General features: G+C 37.7%; 1 protein-coding gene across 6 annotated transcripts; it reads left to right on the top strand.

The window, feature by feature from the left end:
* The first annotated feature begins 2,937 nt into the window (after window positions 1–2,937).
* LOC692831 (acyl-CoA delta-11 desaturase) lies at window positions 2,938–19,778 on the top strand. Of its 6 annotated transcripts, none has more exons than XM_012697632.4 (5): window positions 2,969–3,044; window positions 4,899–5,039; window positions 17,456–17,671; window positions 18,459–18,792; window positions 19,173–19,778. In XM_012697632.4, exons 3-5 carry the CDS (start codon window positions 17,461–17,463, stop codon window positions 19,606–19,608), a joined length of 981 nt encoding a protein of 326 aa, XP_012553086.2. In that variant the 5' UTR covers window positions 2,969–3,044; window positions 4,899–5,039; window positions 17,456–17,460; the 3' UTR covers window positions 19,609–19,778.
* The last annotated feature ends 1,532 nt before the right edge of the window (window positions 19,779–21,310 follow it).

The following is a 21,310-nucleotide window of genomic DNA, read 5'->3' as shown; positions in this document are numbered from 1 at the left end:
AAAACATAAAAAGTTTTGCTATTACTTTTCAGCTTTCTGCTTACTTTATCTGATATTTTCTTTTCATGAATAAAATCAAATTTCAATACTCATTTCAAAACTTGAATAAATTTTATATACTAGGACAAAAAAAAGTTTTTTTTGTAATTCTCAATAGTTAAGCGTTCATTGAGCTATGGTTTTGGGAGTATATTTTTTGTTTATTTTGATGATATTTTGAATATGTCAAATTATTGTTCCGTCAATAGTAACTTCCCCATTATTCCTTCTGACTCGTCACGTTCAAACCTTTCGTGGTCCACAGCGTCCATTCTTTAGATTGGTCTCAAATCAATAGCACTAAACACAAAATTTCATCGTAATTCAAATATGAAATGATAGGATTTGTATTTTTCATTTCGACCAGATGTTCCTGCATTAAAGATTATTATAGTTCCGTCTTTGACTGCAACCGGAATCCGATTCCCTTGACTATTCGAACAAGGAATTTAATATTTCAAGAAGTCAAATCCAAATGTACGAACAAAAGCCAGTGTTCCCATATTACGATGTACGTTCATGTTAAGTCGCCCCGCAAATTTATGGGGTGGCCATAAATCGTGACCTCTATTAGCTCAGTGACCAAGCTGTCCTTTAGAACTGCGGTTACTCATGTCCAATTGAGATTAAAATGTATTCGCGTTGAAAACATCGATCATGCGGATTTAATTTTTAATAGTGAATTTTATAGCAACTAGGCCACATGGATTTTAGTTTATTTGGATATTAGTCTATTCATCAGTCTCTTGTCTTAGAATCTTATCCAGATGCGCAACATTCGCTTTGTTGAATTTTGAATTTTATTGACGATCTAATTGTTTTTGAATGCATCTTAGTATTATCCATATCTACCTTAAGCTAACTAACTTAAGCTGTTATCTGTTTTTCAAAATAATCTATTATCCAAGAAACTAAAACTTTAACGCTTTCCATTAGTGGAAATCCACTCTAACCACAACTTAAGTTTTATTTACCTAATTTTTTCAAAATCTACCTGACCTCTGAGTATCAAGGCGTGCTTCCTGGCTGCAAAAATTTATAGCAAGTCATAAATTCTTCTACCCTTTTCTGCTACATTAACTAAGGTGAAATATCTAATAACACGTATTAATTTTGGAAAACTATCTTTTTTATCCTGTTTTGTTTTGTGAAGTATCGTTTCCATAATGATTCCAGTCCCTAGCGGAAGTTTTTTCAGAGGCGGAAGATTCTCTTATTAGCAAACATGAAGTAGAGAATTTTGTACTTTTCACAGTCACAGTTAATCGCTGGTATCTAAAAACACCTAAAAATCTCCAGTATAAGACAACTGTAGACTTCTTCACAATTTGCCTTCTTATTTTGAACGAGGCCATTTTTCAAGTACAATGAAATATGAGTCCAAATCAAATTGAACTGTTCTGAAATTTGACATTTAATTTTAGTTTACAAGTTAACGATTCAAATATCATATCTTACCTATCTATATAACATTATCATGAAAAAAACCTCTTCTAATTCTTCTACATTTTCTCTTTCATTAATTTTTAATCCCGTCTGCATTTTAGGAGTATTAAGAAATATTTAAAAGATTCTGAAGGTTTTCTATAGATAATAGAGACAAAAAAAATCTCATAATCTTCTAAATATTTTTTAATGCTCCTAAAATGCAGATGCTAATAAAGAAAGAAAATTCAATGTAACATCTAACTGAACGCATTCACTACATGTAATTAAATTGACAGCATCAGATGCTTCGTTTTCATTAAAATCTCAACTTTTAATGAACCTAGACTGTCTAGCTCGTTACTGAATTTTTTTAATGCCTATCTTGTTACGACTCACTCTTCATTTGATTAAAGTAACTTGGACATCTGTTAGTTAATTAATTTAAATAATTAATCAATTTAAAACTTGCTTAAATGGATTTGACATAATATAGCCTTTTTTACCTACACACTTAACTCACACAAGAAGATAGTACTTTTTCCTTTATCCGTAACATCATACCCGATCGTAAGCTAATGATATTAAGACAGGAATAATAACTGAAATATTAAAATTAGCATTCGAAGATGTGATTAAAAATGAGACGCATAATAAGCATGGCATGGTCAAATGTATGCGTCTCCAGTGTTGCGTCAATGTCGCGATTCAAATAACGCCTGCAATTATTTATTTCATAGTAGCACGTAGCTAATAGACGTCTAGAAGGAACTTCTCATCATCCTAAAGATAAACATGGTGATGTAGCTGTAAAAATATAGCTGTGTGAGATAGAATTGAAATTGGAGCTACAAAAAATCCGGGTTAACTTCATTTAGTGGTAAGCAGCGGCTTGGCTTTGCCCCTGGAATTCTTACTAATGGTAGGACCTCTTTTGAGTTTGCACGGGTAGGTACCACCGCCCTGCCTATTTCTGCCGTGAAGCAGTAATGCGTTTCGGTTTGAAGGGTAAGGCAGCCGTTGTAACTATACTGAGATCTTAGAACTTATATCTCAAGGTGGGTGGCGCATTTACGTTGTAGATGTCTATGGGCTCCAGTAACTACTTAACACCAGGTGGGCTGTGAGCTCGTCCACCCATCTAAGCAATAAAAAAATTGCTGAAGTCCATGGGTGACGGTAACCACTGACCGTCAGATGGGCCGTGTGCTCGCTTTAGTGCGTACAGGGGCAATAAGAAAAAATTGTCTTGAGTGATTTGAGCGCTTCTCTTTAACATGATTTCGTTTATTTGATTTATCTGATAACAATGACTACCTTTTTTTATTAAAAATCTAATGAACCTATGTATAATGAAATTCAATAGAGCCGCTTAAAATCCTAAAAATATGCAACAAATACCAGAGAGAAGTTAATATGTTTTTGTGTACAATGTGGCTATGCAAACAAATTTTCAACTGTTTAAATATTTCAGCATATATTTTAATGGCTCGAGCAGGTAAATTTTCAGTTAAAACTTCAGAGTGATTCCATAGTTTAGCTTAGTCTACTCGTAATATTTTTCGGGACATTATTTTAAGGTAAATTTATTTTATTACTAACTAAAGATTAATTAGTATTTTTTTGTGCAATATGCTAAAAGTGAAGACCTCAGACCAGATATCCTTATAAAGCATTTATTTCCTGATACTTTAGTAGACTTTCATGTTGATTCCAACAATAAATAAACAATGTTTAAAAAAACTAGCAAAATACGCTTTTATAGAAAATCCAACTAAAAAATAGAAAATAAATTTTAATTAAAAATAGTGTAAGAAAAAATGATTTTATTGTAAAAAAAGCGTGAGGTGCTTTTCAGGATATTATCAAAATAGCCCTTTTACTCATATCTGTTCATAAAATATTTATAACTACTGATACCATACACCCCACGCTTTTTCTATAAAAGCGTATTTAGTTAGTTTTTGTAAACCATTATTTATTTTTTAGTTGAATTTAAATTTTTTCATTATTATTTTTAATATTAATTTGTTATCCGTCCTTAATAAGTATACCAAATTTCGAGTTAATCCGACGTTTTTAAGGGAGTCAAAATCATGTTCAACAATTCAGTTACATACTAACGTGTTAAAAACTTCATTCAAGTGTTTGGTCTAGGCCCGAAGTCAAAGACTTTAGCTCTGCTAATCATTAAAGTATCATAGCCAGTTAAGCACCTTATTCCTGTTTACTTCTCCATCTACATTTGTTTATTGTTACGTATTTAGGTATTCTCTTAGTAATACACTAATACTCATCTGTTTTCAAAACATAAGATAAATAAAAAAAGCCAAGAAGAGAAAAGCCATAAAAGTACTTTTAACTAAGCAATCGCGCAGAATTATTAAATTTTCATATAAAGGCAGGTAAGATTTAAATTAATTATATACATTTAGAATAGAGAAAACATATATCTTCTTCTTCTTCATAGTGTTTTCCCGGTCTAATGCCAATATCCGCTTTCCTACTTAAACTCCTTCACTTTGCCCGGTTTTTGACATCCTTCTGTGCGAGTTTATTCTCCTCCATATCTGCCTTTATCGCATACGTTTTCAATAATCAGTCAAATAAATGATTTAACGAATTCTCGAACGTGAGGCGAATTTTGAAGTCGACGTGGTCTAAAGGATAAGACGTCCGGTGCATTCATATCTAGCGATGTACCTACCGGTGTTCGAATCCCGCAGGCGGATACCAATTTTTCTAATGAAATACGTAGTTAACAAATTTAATGTTCATTATTGACTTCCACGGTGAAGGAATAACATCGCGTAGTAAAAATCAAACCCGCAAAATTATAATTTGCGTAATTACTGGTGGTAGGACCTCTTGAGAGTCCGCACGGGTAGGAACCACCACCCTGTCTATTTCTGCCGTGAAGTAGTAGGGTGGTGCAGCCGTTGTAACTATACTATGAGACCCTTAGAACTTACATCTCAAGGTAGGTGGCGGCATTAACGTTGTAAATGTCTATGGGCTCCGGTAACCGCTTAACACCACGTGGGCCGTGAGCTAGTCCACCCACCTCAGCAATAAAAAAAAAGCTCTCAGCTCTCATGCTCGAGGAGATACCAATTATTTGAGGCCTATGTTACATGCAAACTGTGAACAGTTAACTACATAAATTATGTTTAATTTAAAATATGTTTTTTGTAAGTAACTGTAATCATTCACTGTCAGATAGGTCGTATGCTTGTTTATCTATCTATACTAATATTATAAAGAGGAAAGATTTGTTTGTTTGTTTGTTTCGAATAGGCTCCGAAACTACTGGACCGATTTGAAAAATTCTTTTTCCATTAGAAGCTGACATTGTCCCTGATGAACATAGGCTACTTTTTTAAAAAAAAAATTTTTTTTTTTTTGATTTCATGTGTGTTTTAATGTTTCCGAAGCGAAGCGAGGGCGGGTCGCTAGTAAGGACAATAAAAACTTAGTGAACGAAAGCAAAGAGCAACACACGGATAACCTATTCAGTCAACGATTAAATAAAAGGGCCCGCAGTAGTCGAAATTCGACTATAATTAATTGGAATTGTAAGTTTGTACACTATTATGATCGTATTTTATACTTCTATAATCACAAATTTCGCCAAAACTACACTATAAAAAAACATTAATAAAGACAAACAATATTTAATCTATTCTCAATTTGACCACAGACGTCAAGAACAAAAGTTTGTCAATAAATAGTATGCATGCGTCTGTGCGTCAAATACATGGTATGTAGTGTGTGTAATGTTTTCTTTATTGTATTAACGTATCTTTTATGCATTATTTAAAAAAAAAATAGCATTGTGCACTGCTTCTCTATGTTCTCTATAAGCGTGGAAGATTTCTAGACTCCTCCGTCCGCGCAATTTTCGTATAAAGGGATACAAAGTTTTTGCTTCACGTATTAATATATAGATTTCATTAACAACGGGCCGCGTGTGCGATGACAATCAACTAAAACAATGAGCAACATTTACCGTCAGATGTGATGGACGACCCTAATAAAACTGTGTCAGTTACGCTCTTAAATTAACAACATGTCACATGGCTTATGTTCACGTTTCGCCACGTTATTTCGCCAATTACTCGAACAATTACTATCGAAAACTACATTCGCTATGAAATAATAACGTCGGATGATATAAATTTGATATGTAAAAAAATAATAGTTAAAAAAAATCTAAACAATAGAAACTAAAAAATAGAAAATAAATTTTAATGAATTTGAATTAAAAATAGTGTAAGAAAAAACGATTTTATTGTAAAAAAAGCGTGGGGTGCATGATATCAGTAATAATTATAAATATTTTATGAACAGATATGAGTAGAAGGGTTATTTTGATAATATCCTGAAAATCCATATATAATACCTTTATTTTAATATTGAATTGTCATCGGTCCTTAATAAGTATGCCAAATTTTGAGTTAATCCGACGTTTTCAAGGGTGACAAAATCATGTTCAAAAATTCCGTTACAAACCAACATACAATACGTCTGAAGCTAATAAAAGCGTATTAATTAAAAAAATTAAAAAACACGATTTTATAGAAAAAAATAAAAATGAAATTAAATTTGTTATAAAAAAAGAGTCGACTACGGGTAAATGAGAGGAAGCAGTAAGAAATTCGGGCTTGCTCTTTTTAAATGCTTATGCGACTATACCGATCGATGTTCGAATTCGTACACATGTATCAAATTTCCTAATGAAATACACACTTATCTTATCATTTTCACGAAATACCTCCACGGTTAAGGAATAAAATCGTGAAATAAAAATTAAATCCAAAAAACATATAATCGGCGTGATAACCATATAATGAAACATAGACCTAGAGTCGCTAGATGGGTGGCGGCATTTACTATCCAACTCCGGTGACCATTTAACGCCATTTACTGGTGGTAGGACCTGTTGTGAGCCCGCGCGGGTAGGTACCACCGCCCTTGCCTATTTCTGCCGTGTAGCAGTAATGCGTTTCGGTTTGAAGGGTGGGGCAGCCGTTGTAACTATACTGAGACCTTACAACTTACATCTCAAGGTGAGTAGCGCATTTACGTTGTAGATGTCTATGGGCTCCAGTAACCACTTAACATCAGGTGGGCTGTGAGCTCATCCACCCATCTAAGCAATAAAAAAAAAAGGCGAGCCATGAGCTAGTGATAATTTACTCAATTATTTCAAAGAACTACTTGCTATAGCTGTTGCCATCTAGAGTTCCGACCACTAGGTCATGATAAGAAAGTCACAATAGACTAAATTTACGATCATGAGTATTTTGTTTACTGTTCGCCTTCACTACATTGTCGGTTGTATGCCAAGTGTGAACCACGCCGAGTAACTTGAATTTCATTATTTTTTTTCAAATTTTATAATGAAAGACTCTGTGGCGCAGTAATTCGCGCTCCTGGCTGTTGGTTGGTGAGGATCGTGAATTCTACTCCCGCATCGGGCAAACTTTTTAGTGCAACAAAGTGGTTCTTTGCTTTGAATAAGCATTTAATATTTTTAGTACATGTCTTTAGTTCTCATAGTACTTAATAGGTCCTAGTTTGAGACCAAATGACCGTATGTAGTTTATTTATTTGTTACTCTCTGAAATCATCAACATTAACATTGAATTGTGAATTGAAACTTCTCACTTAAGTATGATGAGACCTGTTACTTTGTGATAACAATATGTCGTATTTATTTGCCAACTCACCCAAGAAGGGTTCACGTCCAACCAGCGGGCCAGTCGTGTAAATTCATGCCAAGTCTCCTATACAGTATGATAAGAGGCATGCTGCGCCGACCCCACATACTGTGGGATAAGGGAAAGGAGGAGAAGACTCCTTTATTTGCCAACATTATCTCTTAGCGAGTAGGAAAGTCCACAGCTTATGAAGCCTAGGTACGTCATCTTAACTGACGTTTTGTACCAGCGAGCATTATTAGTTTTGTTACATGCGTGTTATGTTTATATTCATTTAGTTTGCTTTGTAAAATTGGTATTTCTATACCACGGCTACTTCTTCACGTCAGATCTGTTTTGAAAATATTATACAAATCAGTGAATTGCAAGTGGCTGAAGGCTAGTACAACCAGCCACTTGAAGCTCATCTAGTCAAAAGAGAAATTTTACGATATTATATTTAATGTTTTACTAATATTAAATAGGAAGCTGTGGATGTGAACCTTAAAATTTAATCAATTTTCAGGCTACCTAATTAAAATTGGAAACCGTAGGACTGACAATAGATTCAGGCAAAAGTCGCTAAGATAACTTAGCTAAGCACTAAAAAGTTTCCGTAGGATAACCCATTCTAACCGGCGCCATCTAGGCGGGCTCCGGATATCCTGCCGACCGAGAGGGCTGGTGGTCGTGGCGCCGACGACCGCTGTTCCGGCGTCCCGAGGGGGAGGGTGATGGGAGAGATGTGCTCCGCACTAAACGCTTCACATACTCCCCTTTGCCTTTTCATGGGTTCTGTCTCATGCGAGGTTCGGACGCGGGTTGTTGAGCGACAGGAGGTTTTAGTCAGTTCGACTCCGACATGCCCCACCCTTCATCCCCAGGGGAGGGCGGAAGTCCGGCGATTTCCTCCTGACCAAAAAAAAAAGCACTAAAAGGTACATTTGAAATTTCATTTCGTAATGGGTTAATTATTGTAAAAATAAGATACCTATTTGTCATTTATGGTTATTAATGTCTACAAAAAAATTTTGCTATCATAATCTGTTAAGCTGCCGGATTAGAATATGGCTAAGATTGCTGAAGTCATTAATATTATCCACATATTATTATGAATCTTTATCCACATTATCGACCATTATCCATATCGCTTTAAGTATTTACATTTTTCTCGCCGGATCTTCTCAGAGGGTCGCGATTCCGATCCGGTGCACTGCTCTTGCTAGGATCAGTTGTAGCAATTCTTTAAGGTTGACCCCGCGAGCTCACTTACCGGTCCGCGCATAGTTGGAATAGACCCTTGGCCTCCCAACGATTAGGTAGGAAAAATCTATCACGAGCAACGTTCATTGGATTAAATTCAAATTATTTTCATCGGACATTTAACGTAACTATTCTAAAATAGCCCATGAACTTAACACTGTTCAATCCTTACCTAAAGTCAACTCTATTCACTTTTATGCAATAGTGAGTCACGAGTTTTTATTTCGAAAAGCCGAATTTCTTGAAATCTCATATAATCGGCAACGACGAAATTAATAACAAACAGTTGAGTGTATCTTGTATGACACCGTCCTTTTTTACGCGATAAGGACGCGCACAAAATCTTTTGAAAACTCACGCCCGACTCGAGCAAAAGTTTGTGATTGTTCATAGTTAAGTTTTGTGTGAACAACGCCTACGATGTAAATCGCGTCTAGGCAATTTCGTATGTAATTTCTGGAGTTGAATAGTCTTGAGAATTTTATTGGTTGAAAGCAAAGCGGCAATAAGTTAACTTGGCTCATGAATCACCGCTCTGTATCCCAGTGAGTGTTTGGTTCTCATTTGAAACCGTATCTCGTTCCAACGCGAAACAGTCAAGTATAGGACACTCATCTCTTCGCACCAATTAATGTTTTGATCTCATGTCTCAAGGTGACTGTTATGTTGTGGTGAATCTCTCTGACAAAATTTTGAAGATAACCTTGCATATATGTAAGTTCCGAACAACAGCATTCGGGTCGAGCCCGCTGATCTTCTCGCCGGACCTTCTCAGTGGGTCGCGTTTCCGATCCGGTGGCAGTTTTTTTTTTATGATTGAAAGATTACTGGTGGCCTGGAGGCCTTTCCAGCTTCACCAGGACAGGTGGGCGAGCAAAGGCTCAGCCAGGAGGGGTGGGATTTGCTAACAACTGCCCGAGCGCCTCCGAAGGAGACATAACAACTCAAGAGCAATTGCTTTGCGAATGAATCTACTACCGGATCGGAATCGCGACCCACTGAGAAGATCCGGCGAGAAACTCAGCGGGCTGATGCATGCGTTAGGTTGCACGTCGACCTCTTTGTCGAGTTCGACGAGTACGGTTACCGGGGTTCCTCAGCCTGCTCCTAGTGTTAGAGCTGAAGGTATCTAATGCAAGAGTTATTGGATCTGATGGATCCGTAAGGACGTGTCTAGGGCGACGACGATAACTTGCTCCTGCGTGATCAAGATTCGGGGAGTAGTCAGCGGCGGCAACGATAAGGCGATTATCATGACGCTTAACCTTATCGTAGTAACGTTACGACACTGACTTCATGTGTTTGCGGATCAATGCGAGGCCCAGGTCGTCGTGTAGGTTGACGTTCCTCACGAACCACGGAGCCCCGACGGCTAACCTGCAAAAGCGGGATTGTAGGAATTGGAGGGTGTCTATGTGTGTGCGGGCCGCGTAAGCGAACACTACACTCGCGTAAGTTATGACGGGTCTTTGTAAGTTTTGTAGTGTCACCTTGTTCCGAAGGGACATTTTACTCCGCTTACAGATCATGAGATATGGTAGATTCTGCGAAGCACTACTTTTGCTAGGGCTAGTGTTAGAAACGTCACCAGGTTAGAGCTCCGTGAGCTCACCTAGTCGTTTCGGTGAATCTAATATGACCCCTTATGAAAAAGAAAATAAAACGTACCGTCAGTCTACCGAGCAATATCACCCGCTCGATGGAAGAACCTCCCTACGTCGTAATTCCTCCAATGTTTAGAGCAAGTAGGTTTCACTCATGAAGACAGCATATGGGATGTTTCCAGTCAGTTCGCAATTTTAACACAACATTGGATAGATGAATAAATATATAAATTTGTTTTTCGGTTTTCAAATGCTTATCATAAGAATAATTAGTTAGCTTACGACGTAATAGTGACTAAAATTAATCAAGTTTTTTTTTTTTTTTTATTGCCTTTGTAGGCAGACGGGCATACGGCCCACCTGATGGTGAGTGGTTACCGTCGCCCATGGACTTCAGCAATGCCAGGGGCAGAGCCAAGCCGCTGCCTACCGCTTAATACTCTCCATAAGCCTCGTTTGAAGAAGGACATGTCATAGCGCTCGGGAAACACCGTGGAGGGGAGCTCATTCCATAGCCGGATGGTACGTGGCAAAAAAGATCTCTGGAAACGCACTGTGGATGACCGCAGTGGCTCCAGGTAGTATGGATGAACTCTACTCCGATGGCGGGCGGTGCGATGGTAAAAACGAGATGCTGGTATCATCTCGAACAATTCCTCAGAGCACTCCCCATGGAACATACGGTACAAAATACAGAGGGAACCGAAGTCCCTCCGCAGACCCAGAGGCTCCAAACGATCCGAGAGAATGGGATTATCGACAATCCGAACGGCCCTCTTCTGTATAGAGTCAAATGGAAGAAGCTGGTATTTGGGAGCCCCGGCCCAGAGATGGGAGCAGTACTCCACGCGAGTAAAGTAAAGTGTAGCGCGCTTGTTCTTGGAGTTTACATAATGGTGAGTATTCGTCTTTGTTATATAATGCTATTGAGACATCGAACTCTTGTCTTGCATCAGGAGAACCGCGAGCTTGTTCACCAATCTATAGGTAGGTAACTATAGATTGGTGAACAAGCTGTAACTATACTTGAGACCTTAGAACTTATATCTCAAGGTGGGTGGCGCATTTACGTTGTGGATGTCTATGGGCTCCAGTAACCACTTAACACCAGGTGGGCTGTGAGCTCGTCCACCAATCTAAGCAAAAAAAAAAAGGTTTGTTTATTGTTTTTGTGATGTTTTTTTTTGTGTGTTATTATCCCAAATTCATAAGACGACGACGTACTATTAAATTGCATTCATCAAATAATTTACCGAACCATAAATTCATCTGCTTACCTCAAATTGAAAGGTAATTAGATTGATATTACAACCATAATTACCCCATTTCTGGACTGTTCCAAACTCTTTAATACAATCATCAGTGCGTTACATGGACATTTCGAAAACGCAATCATCACACAAAGGACTTCTCGTCGACGATAACTGCCAAATGAACTCAACATCATAACGCGACAAGCAAAACTATCGCTCCTAACGCGTACGCCTAAGACGCATTTTCGCGTATACATTTTTTGGCATATTTCCCGTTTCGTCACCAAGCAACGGTAATGACAGTAATAAATCATACGGATCGTTAGGCGCGTTCCCCCAGTCCCGGGTTCGATTCCCGACCGAAATGGCATCATCTGTCAATGTGTAGAAGCGACTTGACTGGCTAATGGAGTAACCGTGTTTTGTTTGAGCACAATCGAACAAATAGAGGACGTGTGATTTGTTTTTTTTCTTCTAATATAGTTGATGTTAAGGTACGCGGATTGGCCTGGACATTCACGTTAGGATCACGAGCGCTCATGGATTTTTTATACACTTTGTCATCTTGTCAAATTACCTTAATTATCTTGAGTGTGGCCCGGAGTGGCCGGTTTACTACTAAATCTGCGAAACAACATGAAGTGAACACCATCATCCATTTTGAGACATGAGGTCGATGTCTCAATTGTACAACAACTGCAGAACCCTTCAAAATATGACCATCCTTCAAACGCATGATTGCTTCGGGGCTTAAATAGGATGGCGATACCTAACCTATACGGGCTCTGAATACCCACTAATAAACCGCAATCTAACCACTACCTTAGTCTTTTGATGTCACCTATAGGGTGTGCTGGCCTATTCGAAGCCCATACTACACTACCAGATTATTCAATACTCATTACAAGACTTGGGTAGTTAAGCCCTGAGTGAGTAAATTTTAGTAGACACATGAATACTTTAAATAGCGATTTGTCTGTATTGTTTTGCTTCCGGGGAAACAGAGATACTATGAGGTTTCTGTGAATTATTCTGTCTCTCTCTTAAACCTTTTTCTCTTCTTGCCCTAATTCCACTATGTGGCGTCGATGCAGCGTGTCATTTTTTCCATTCAGGCCTATCATACGTCGTCTCCATACATACCCTTCTCCGGATATCTTCTTTCACACACTCCATCCAATTCTTTTTTGGATGCCCCCGTCTCAAATTACCATCTACTTTCATACCCAGAGACTTTATGTCCACATGATCATCCTCTCTTCGTATAGCATGACCATACCATTAAAACCCTCAACTCTTTATTTTCTCCGTCACTAGCGTTACTTTCGGTTTTCCCCTATACTCATTCCTATGAATAAATCATTCAGATTAGTTTAAATGAGTATTTGTAATAATTTTTTTTTCAAGACTTGTTAATATGCGCGTTAAAATAAAAATTAGGTCTATTTATTTTTATTTGAGAAACTATTAATTACAATAGATCCATATTGAATTAATATTCAATATTTATTAATGATAGGCAAACAAACAAAAAAATGCCATTAACACTACGAATGATTGAATTAACTAAAATAGCTGAAATTAATGACTTAAATTTAAAATGGGTTATAAATTAAAACAATTTAAAAATTATATTTATAGTAGACCTAAATCATCTTACGAAAAATTCAAAAATAACATCTCTATAATTAGCAAGTCATAATATACAGTAAAATATGTCCACATTAATGGAGTTTGTATCATGTACCCAAATTTTTTTTTCTCCTACCTGTTCTAGTAACTTCAAGGGGTTATTCTAGATTCAGCAAACTAGTTAGTGAGCTCGCGGGACTCGAACCTGACGTTGTTGCTAACACGAACCCTAGAAGAGCCGTGCTTCGCAGAATCTACCACGGGATCGGAATGTGACCCACTGAGAAGATCCGGCGAGTAACTCAGTGTGCTGTGTCTGTGGGTTAATTTACTCGCCGAGCCCTTCATCGCAAGTGACGGGTTCGACGAGAATGATGACTGGTTACCCAAACACTTTTTTGGGGTTATTCTTGATTCACCGAGCTAGTAGGTGAGCTCACGGGGCTCACTGGCCCTAGCAAGAACGGTGCTTCGCAGAAGACCCAACATGGTACACGGAAAAATGTATGAATGTATATTAAGTATAATGTAATGTAAAATGTATTTATATAGCGTTAAAACATAATTCAGTCTGCCGATCTGTCTCCGTACGTTTTTTGAAACACATTCTGATCTTACGTTTCTCGTCACCTGAACTATAAAGGTTTTCTATGCAATCATAAATAAACGAACATTAGTAAACCTATTAGTAATAATAATAAACTTTAACTTTCAAAACACAGTAGGCTAACACCCTAAATGCTTAGAAATGCTTTTTTAACCGCCGATCGAAGACGATACGATTTATCGTGTGACATAAAATAAAATCAGTCGTAAACGTGTCAGTGTTTGTATCCTAAAAAATTTGCATCATTGGAGCTCAAAGTTAGTTTTAGATTTAATAAATTTGACGCTTAAGAATAAAAAACACACAGATTAAATTTTTCTTCAAAAATATCGTTAAAGATATATAACAATACCCCTTTTTAAAGAAAATCGGTTGTCTATAGAGTCGGTTTTCTGACGATAGTTGAACGTAACAACGTCATAAGAAAATACTGATGGAATGGTTTTTTACTCATCATGAAATAGTTCTGTTAGCTTATTGTTATAGTTTTGTCAATTATAGCATAACCTGCAATCGCTGCACTAGCATACCGATGCTATTTATTTTAATGACGAAAGCACGAATATTCGACAATATATCACTGAACATATATTTAATATCGAAAGAATTATTACCTTTATCGCCGCGATTATCGTTGCTATAAACAATTGACGAGCGTTACCATGCGGCGTTACCTCAGAGCGAGGTAACGCCGCATGAGTCATGTTTTTTCGTGCGTGCAGCCGGCTCCATCGAATTATAAGACGTTGTCACGTCAAAAATTTTATGACGCTTATATCGAATTATGCAAATAAAACATACGAATAAGTCAACGTCTAGTCAAGATTTGGTGTTGCTAAAATCGGTTAGTGTAAATGCCATCGGGCATTCGAAACGTCATCTCAAATGTCATCACGCGGCGACAACCGACGAAATGGCGCGTCGTATCCCCATCAATTATGATGTGTCGGTTTTTTTGTGTCCGTCCCGGGAGTAGTGAGGGTTGCTCATTGGTTTCCGGTGTTCGAATCAAAATAGTTTTTGTATTTTAAGCGAGCTTGTTTACAAACGTGATTTAAATCCAACTTGCACTCTTTTTTTTTTTAATGGATTTTATGACCTGGTAACTGAGACCTTTAAGTCATGTTTTATTTTAATTTATATTCGTATTTTTATGAAAAATGATATTATGGAGTGAAATGAAATAAAGATGATTAATTTGAGACATTAATCAACTGGGATGAAATTAAATGAAATGAGATGATATGGGATGAAATATATTCTCAGTAAAATGGTAGTCATTTACTAAGATTTTTTAGTGGACTTTTTTGAGGATCCCGAGAAGTTACGTCCAGCGGCTTTGTTTCATTTTCCCACATTTGTGCACTTTCACAGATATTAAACAGTTAATAAACCACCATTATTACACATTTAAACCCGAAGAAACACTAAATAGACAAAATAAAACAAATCACACAACTTCACTCCTCGCGTTCCCGCCAAAAAGTCCCCAACTTGCTCTCGGTGTATTATTGTTACAGATTAACATTTGTATACAAACGTTCGTTGTTGAAAACTTTAGCTGGGTAGGTATAAAACATAGTATAAACATAAAACACGGTTCAACAAAACTATTGTATTTCATTACTGGCTTAAACTGCTCTGTGGACAATGGCGGCGTCCACACGCACTGAATTTCATGGTTACAAATCGCACTAACAATTTTGTCGGGATATATCTTCAAAGCTAAGACTTTTATTTAGTTCTCAATGTATATATGTATATATTTTGGATACATATATTTATTATCAAATACTGGCTAAGAAATTTCTGACAAATTTATTTAAGTTTAAAGGTGAGTAGTCGGTTTGTGTGCCCAGTCTAAAATTCCTTTGAAAACTATCTTCTATGTTTCTCCAGCCCACACACGTCCACTGCTTGATATAGGCCTCCCCCAAACATCGCCACAAAGATTGGTCCTGGGCTGCTTGCATTCACCGGATCCCCGCGAACCTCAATAGGTCATTAGTCCACCTTGTGGAAAGCTTACCCAAGCTACGTCTTTTGGTACATCCACATCTATTCGAAATAGCGGTAAAACCAAACCGTTCTCTGTGATTTTTTAACAAAGTTTCCTTTTTTTTATTGGTTAGATGTATTTACGAGCTCACAGCCCGCCTGGTGTTAATTGTTTACTGGAGTCCATGGACATCTACAACGTAAAAGCCGCCACCCACTTTGAGACATGAGTTGTAAGGTTTCACTTTACAACAGGTTTAACAGTGCAAAAACGGCTACCCACCCTTCAAACCGAAACGCATTACTGCCTCCCCGAGTAAAAACAGAATTTAGCCGAATCACCGCCGAAGCACCGCCGCACGTCGTTTAAATCGCCGAAGCGCCGCCGCACTATGACTGTGACGATTTGAATTTTTTTATGGTCGCCGAAGCACCGCCGCACCATAGCCGCGACTGCTTACGTAAAAATGGGTTCGCTGCTCTACCGCCGAAACACCGCTGCACGGCATTTTAATCGCCGAAGCACCGCCGCACCATAGCCGCGACTGTTTAATAAGAGTGGGTTCGCTGCACTACCGCCGCACCACCGCTGCACTACAGCAGTGACATATCATTCTCATATACTACATACATATGTGTATATGTGAATGTAAACGTTTTTTACGTCCAGTGTTTATTAAATGTAAACGTAAAAAATTCGAAACATTCGGCTATGCTTCGGCTGTGGTGCGGCGGTGCTGGGAGATTTCTTTAGAAGCGTGCGGCGGAATTTTCCGCCAAATGGCGGTGGTTCAGCGTTGTGGTGTGGACACCGTGCAGCGGTATTTCGGCAATAGACTTGAAATAATTTTATTTATCAAAAAATTCTAATTTCATTTTTACTCGGGTCACGGCAGAAATAGGCAGGGTACAGGCCTACCCGTGCGGACTCACAAGAGGTCCTACCACCAGTAATTACGCAAATTACAATTTTGCAGGTTTGATTTTTCGTTCGTAATTTTACTGTTGTTATTGTGCCCTTAAAGTTTTCCCTGAATTATTATCCTGGCAGTAATCGAAGTAACTCAAACAATTTTAACGAAACTAATTAGTAACCGAACCCAACTAAATATTCAAACGAAAATACCGAGTGAAGGAAGTCACAAACTTTCACGTAATTACCCACGGCCGTCGGTTTATTATTCCGTAAATGTGACAAGAACGCGAAAAAAAAAAGTTCTTGAATCATTAACGTGTTGTCTTAGTCATAAGAGGAGCGGAAAGCATTGATAAAATGACACATTCGCAGTAATATTGTTTTTTTTTTCACATCAATATCACCAGTAGGTATATACCACAATTCAATAGCCCCAATATGTGAGTGTTGGGACCCGGCGATTCAACTCAACCAAAGAAAAGGCATGCTGTCCTTTGACTTCCACGATGTACGAATAGCATTGTGTTATAAAATTTCTGAATTTAATTATTATAAATATATGTGATTACACGTAAGGCGTAAGCGTGGGTACCAATATCCTGTTTATTTTTGCCACGGAGTAGTTATGCTTTCTGAATGGCTCCGAAAGGTTTTTAGATTTCAATATTATTCACATTGCGATGTATACTCCTCAAAAGAAACTGAAAAAAATAAGGTTTTCTTTTATTTTCATTGCATACATAGACGAGCTCACAGTCCACCTAGTTAGTGTTAAGTGGTTGCGGCAACCCCAATAGATCTACAACGCAAATGTCGCCACATACCTTGAGATAAGCGTTCTAAGGTCTCAGTATAGTCACAATGGCTGCCCCACCCTTTAAACCGAAACACATTACTGCTTCACGGCAGAAATAGGCAGGGTCGTGGTACCTACCCGTGTGGACTCACAAGAGGTCCTACCACCAGTAATGAAAAATATATTATCATTAAAAGTGTAACTAATTAATTTATTGCAGCGAAAATGGCACAAAATCAGACGTATAATGGACTGATTGTAACCGAAATAGAAGATTCTAGTCTAGAACATGATAGTGTCAAACCTTCAGTGGTAGGACCTAGAGAATATGAAATCGTCTATAAAAATATATTCATACATATTTATCTACACGTTACAATGTTTTATGGCCTATATCTTTGTTGTACGACAGCGAAGTGGCCTTCAGTTGGATTCGGTAAGCTATTTATCTGCGTGTGTCTTAATGTAAATAAAATATTTATAACTATTGTTACCGTACACCTCACGCTTTTTTTTTACAATAAAATCATTTTTTCTTACACTATTTTTAATTCAAATTTATTAAAATTTATTTTCTATTTTTTAGTTGAATGATAATTTTTTTTTTCAATTTTTCATTTCATCTGAATCAGTCGGTAACTTATCCGAGAAAAAGATGATCGGTGCGCCTGGTAGTTTCCCTTCTTGGTCTTGAAGCAGATACTCCGGGTCTCAGGATAACAAAAAATCGCTAATCCTGATTATCCTACTAAGGATAACGGATCAAACTGTTTAAAATATTGAATTGTCATCGGTCCTTAATAAGTTTGCTAAATTTCGAGCTAAAGGGGGTCAAAATCATGTTCAAAGATTCCGTTACATATTAACATATATACTAACATACGTATGAAGCTAATAAAAGCGAATTAAAAAATAACAAAGAAAAAAAGTAAACGATTACGAAAATGTATAGAGATTGCGATTTTAAATTCAATACTATTTGAATACAATAATACATTGGGTGTTCCGCGAAAATTTTAATTGCGTCACATTTTATTAATTTTTTGATATTTGTACAACTGTTATTTCCATATTTTTCTTACGTAATGATCATTATTGTGCGCATAAATGTAAATGAATCATAAATTGATTAATATACATATTATTATAAGCATTCACGAGCACTTTGTTTTCGACCGTGTTTCTTTGATAGCATAGCCAATTTTTATGAATTTGCTTGACAGCGTACCTGTGTTATGTAGCAGCAACGATTGGCGTTACAGCTGGAGCTCACAGACTGTGGTCCCACAAATCATACAAAGCAAGATTACCTCTTCAAATCCTACTAATGGTCTTTCTTTCACTGGCCAATCAAAGAGCCACCCATTGGGTTCGAGACCATAGAGTCCATCACAAGTACAGCGATACGGACGCAGATCCACATAACGCAAGCCGTGGCTTCTTTTATTCTCATATAGGTTGGTTGTTCGTCAGAAAACACCCTGAAGTTAAGAAGAAAGGAAAACTAATAGACCTTTCGGATTTGTTCGATAATCCTGCATTAATGTTTCAGCACAGGTGAGTTTTTTGTTGCTCTAATTGACGTTATAAATGGTTAATGAGGCACAATATCATCACCCTTCAGTGAGAGGTCGAAACTGTCTTTGTATTATAAAATCCTTTAAGCCCGAACACAATATTATTCTTCTCCATTTATAGCCAGAGCGTTGGTACCAATTAATATAGGCCATAAGAGATCCAGCCTAAGTCCAAATAAAGAAGAGTCATCAATCATATTTAAAATCCACTTTATGATGATTGAGATGATTTCACTTAAATTATATCTAATATTTGATACCTAAGCCATCACACTAAATCTTTTACACGTAAAAATAGTCATCGATGCTGATATGGGGTATATTTTTATTTAATGAGATCAAATTGTCTATTGTCCACAGGTATTCGAAAACATTCATCCCTATTGTCTGCTTTGGACTCCCAACAATACTTCCAGTAATATTATGGGATGAATTGTTAGTAGTCGCCTGGAACCTCACCATCATGAGATACGTTATCAACTTCCACGTATTCTTCTTAGTGAACAGTGTCGCTCACATCTGGGGCAACAAGCCTTATGATAAGACAATCAAATCAGCTGAAAACAATCTGGTGGCGTTCGCTACTTTAGGGGAAGGATATCATAATTACCATCATGTATTCCCTTGGGATTACCGGTGCACAGAATTAGGAAGGACCTGGCTAAACTATACAAAGCTCTTCATTGATTTGTGCGCGAAAGTTGGATTGGCGTACGATCTTAAAGTGGTTTCTGATGATGTGATATTAAGACGAGTGAAAAGGACTGGGGATAGATCACACTTTATTGAAAACTAGCTGTGCCCGCGGCTTCGTCCGCAACAAAATGCAATTTTATGTCAAAACACAGAAGCCACAAAACGATTCAGAAAACGTACTACAAGCGAACTACATATACTTATATTCTCAACATACATTCTCTTTTATGTATATAGATGAGAAATATATTATATCGTGATATCGTTAAATGTTTTGTTCATTTCACAGAGCACGGTTCAGTTCTCTCTTGTTAATTAATACAGCAAGTACCTTTTTTCGACGATGTAAATAATTTGTAATTACTCCCTAGAACCAGGGAGCTAAACCCATGGACGTTCTGTTTATTAGTTTTATAGTTTAACTTCCACCGTAAATCAAATTCTCAAACATTATAATTTGTATAATTACTGGTGGTAGCGCATCTTGTGAGCCCTGACGGGCTCCACCACCCTGCTTATTTCTGTCGCAAAAAAGTAATGGGTTTCAGTTTGAAGGGTGGGTAGCCGTTGTCCTGTAAAAAACTGAGACTTAGAACTCATGTCCCAAGGTGGGTGGCGGCATTAGCGTTTTTGATGTCTATGGGCTCCGGTAATCACTTAGCAGCAGATGGGCCATGCTCTTTCATCCATCTTTGCAACAAAACCAAAAAAGTATGATTAATTATTTCAGCGATACGCGAAAGCCGTAGTTGGTAATGAAAAGAAAAATTTATACCCAAAATTCGCAATATTTAACAAGCCCGTAGCCTAATGTGAGTGTCTAAACGATAGGCGCCACTGATAAACACGTGTCACATAATTTCAGTAAACGTCAAAATAATCTGGTTCACACATCCGCAGACATGTGTTTGGTTAACAGATAATGAATTTACTGTTACTTAGAGATACCTCAACCATTTGCTGCGTTGAATCCGCTGCGCAACGCAGCATCGATCGTGTTTGAGTGGCAACCGCGTTGCAGAAGACCTGGTCGCCCTGTGCACTTTCGGCCAAGCACCGTGGAGAGCATGATGAGGACTGCCGGCCTGACTCGGAGTGATGTTAAAGAGCAAGCCCAAGACAGGGTGAAGCGGAGACAACTTGTGAGGGCCCTATGTACCAGGTGCCTTAGGACTACCAACCAATGTACTTTCGCCGAATTTCGCGAATCGTAGTAATAATTAAAACTATTTTGACGGTTTCTTCTCGCGTTGTTTTTTAATATCGCTTTATTATTTTCTGCATCACAAGGTGGCTCTCCGCCATTTGCCAAGATCGAACACTTAGCTTTATCGGACACATCACGCGGTCTCCAAGGCATAGTCACTAGGAAAAGCTTCGCATTCTCGGTCGGATAGAGGGGAAACGAGCCAATAGCAGGGTACCACAAGACGGTTTGACACTAAGAGGACACTTGGAGACAGCATCCAACATGCGATCCACCTCTCACCGGACCAATCTTCATGGTCGCGATCCTCAGTAATGAGCGAACGACGAAGAAGAAGATTTCCCTTTCGGAGTTTCCAATAGTTTTCTTCGGATCTAATTTTTCTTCGGAGAATGGTTCGTGACCAAGAATGTTAATGCCAATAAAAATCACGTTAGTTTAAAACGGTAAAGTTATTTTAATTATACTTTAAGTATTTTGATATCCTCAATATCCCGACCTATTCGTACAAAAACTAACTAACCTTTATAATAATCTAGTTAGAAAAGTTGAAAACCTTGACATATTTGGCGATTCCCTTCCAATATTTAAGAAC

Source organism: Bombyx mori, chromosome 25, assembly GCF_030269925.1.
Source record: "Bombyx mori chromosome 25, ASM3026992v2".
NCBI classification, from domain to species: domain Eukaryota; kingdom Metazoa; phylum Arthropoda; class Insecta; order Lepidoptera; family Bombycidae; genus Bombyx; species Bombyx mori.
This window is presented reverse-complemented; position numbering and strand designations above follow the sequence as displayed.

Bases quoted from the DNA above. Each gene is read 5' to 3' on its own strand.
- LOC692831 (XM_012697631.4), top strand. From the start codon at position 17,461: ATGGCACAAAATCAGACGTATAATGGACTGATTGTAACCGAAATAGAA. The intron at 17,672-18,458 runs GTAAGCTATTTA...TTTGCTTGACAG, and splicing joins GTGGCCTTCAGTTGGATTCG to CGTACCTGTGTTATGTAGCA. The intron at 18,793-19,172 runs GTGAGTTTTTTG...TATTGTCCACAG, and splicing joins GCATTAATGTTTCAGCACAG to GTATTCGAAAACATTCATCC.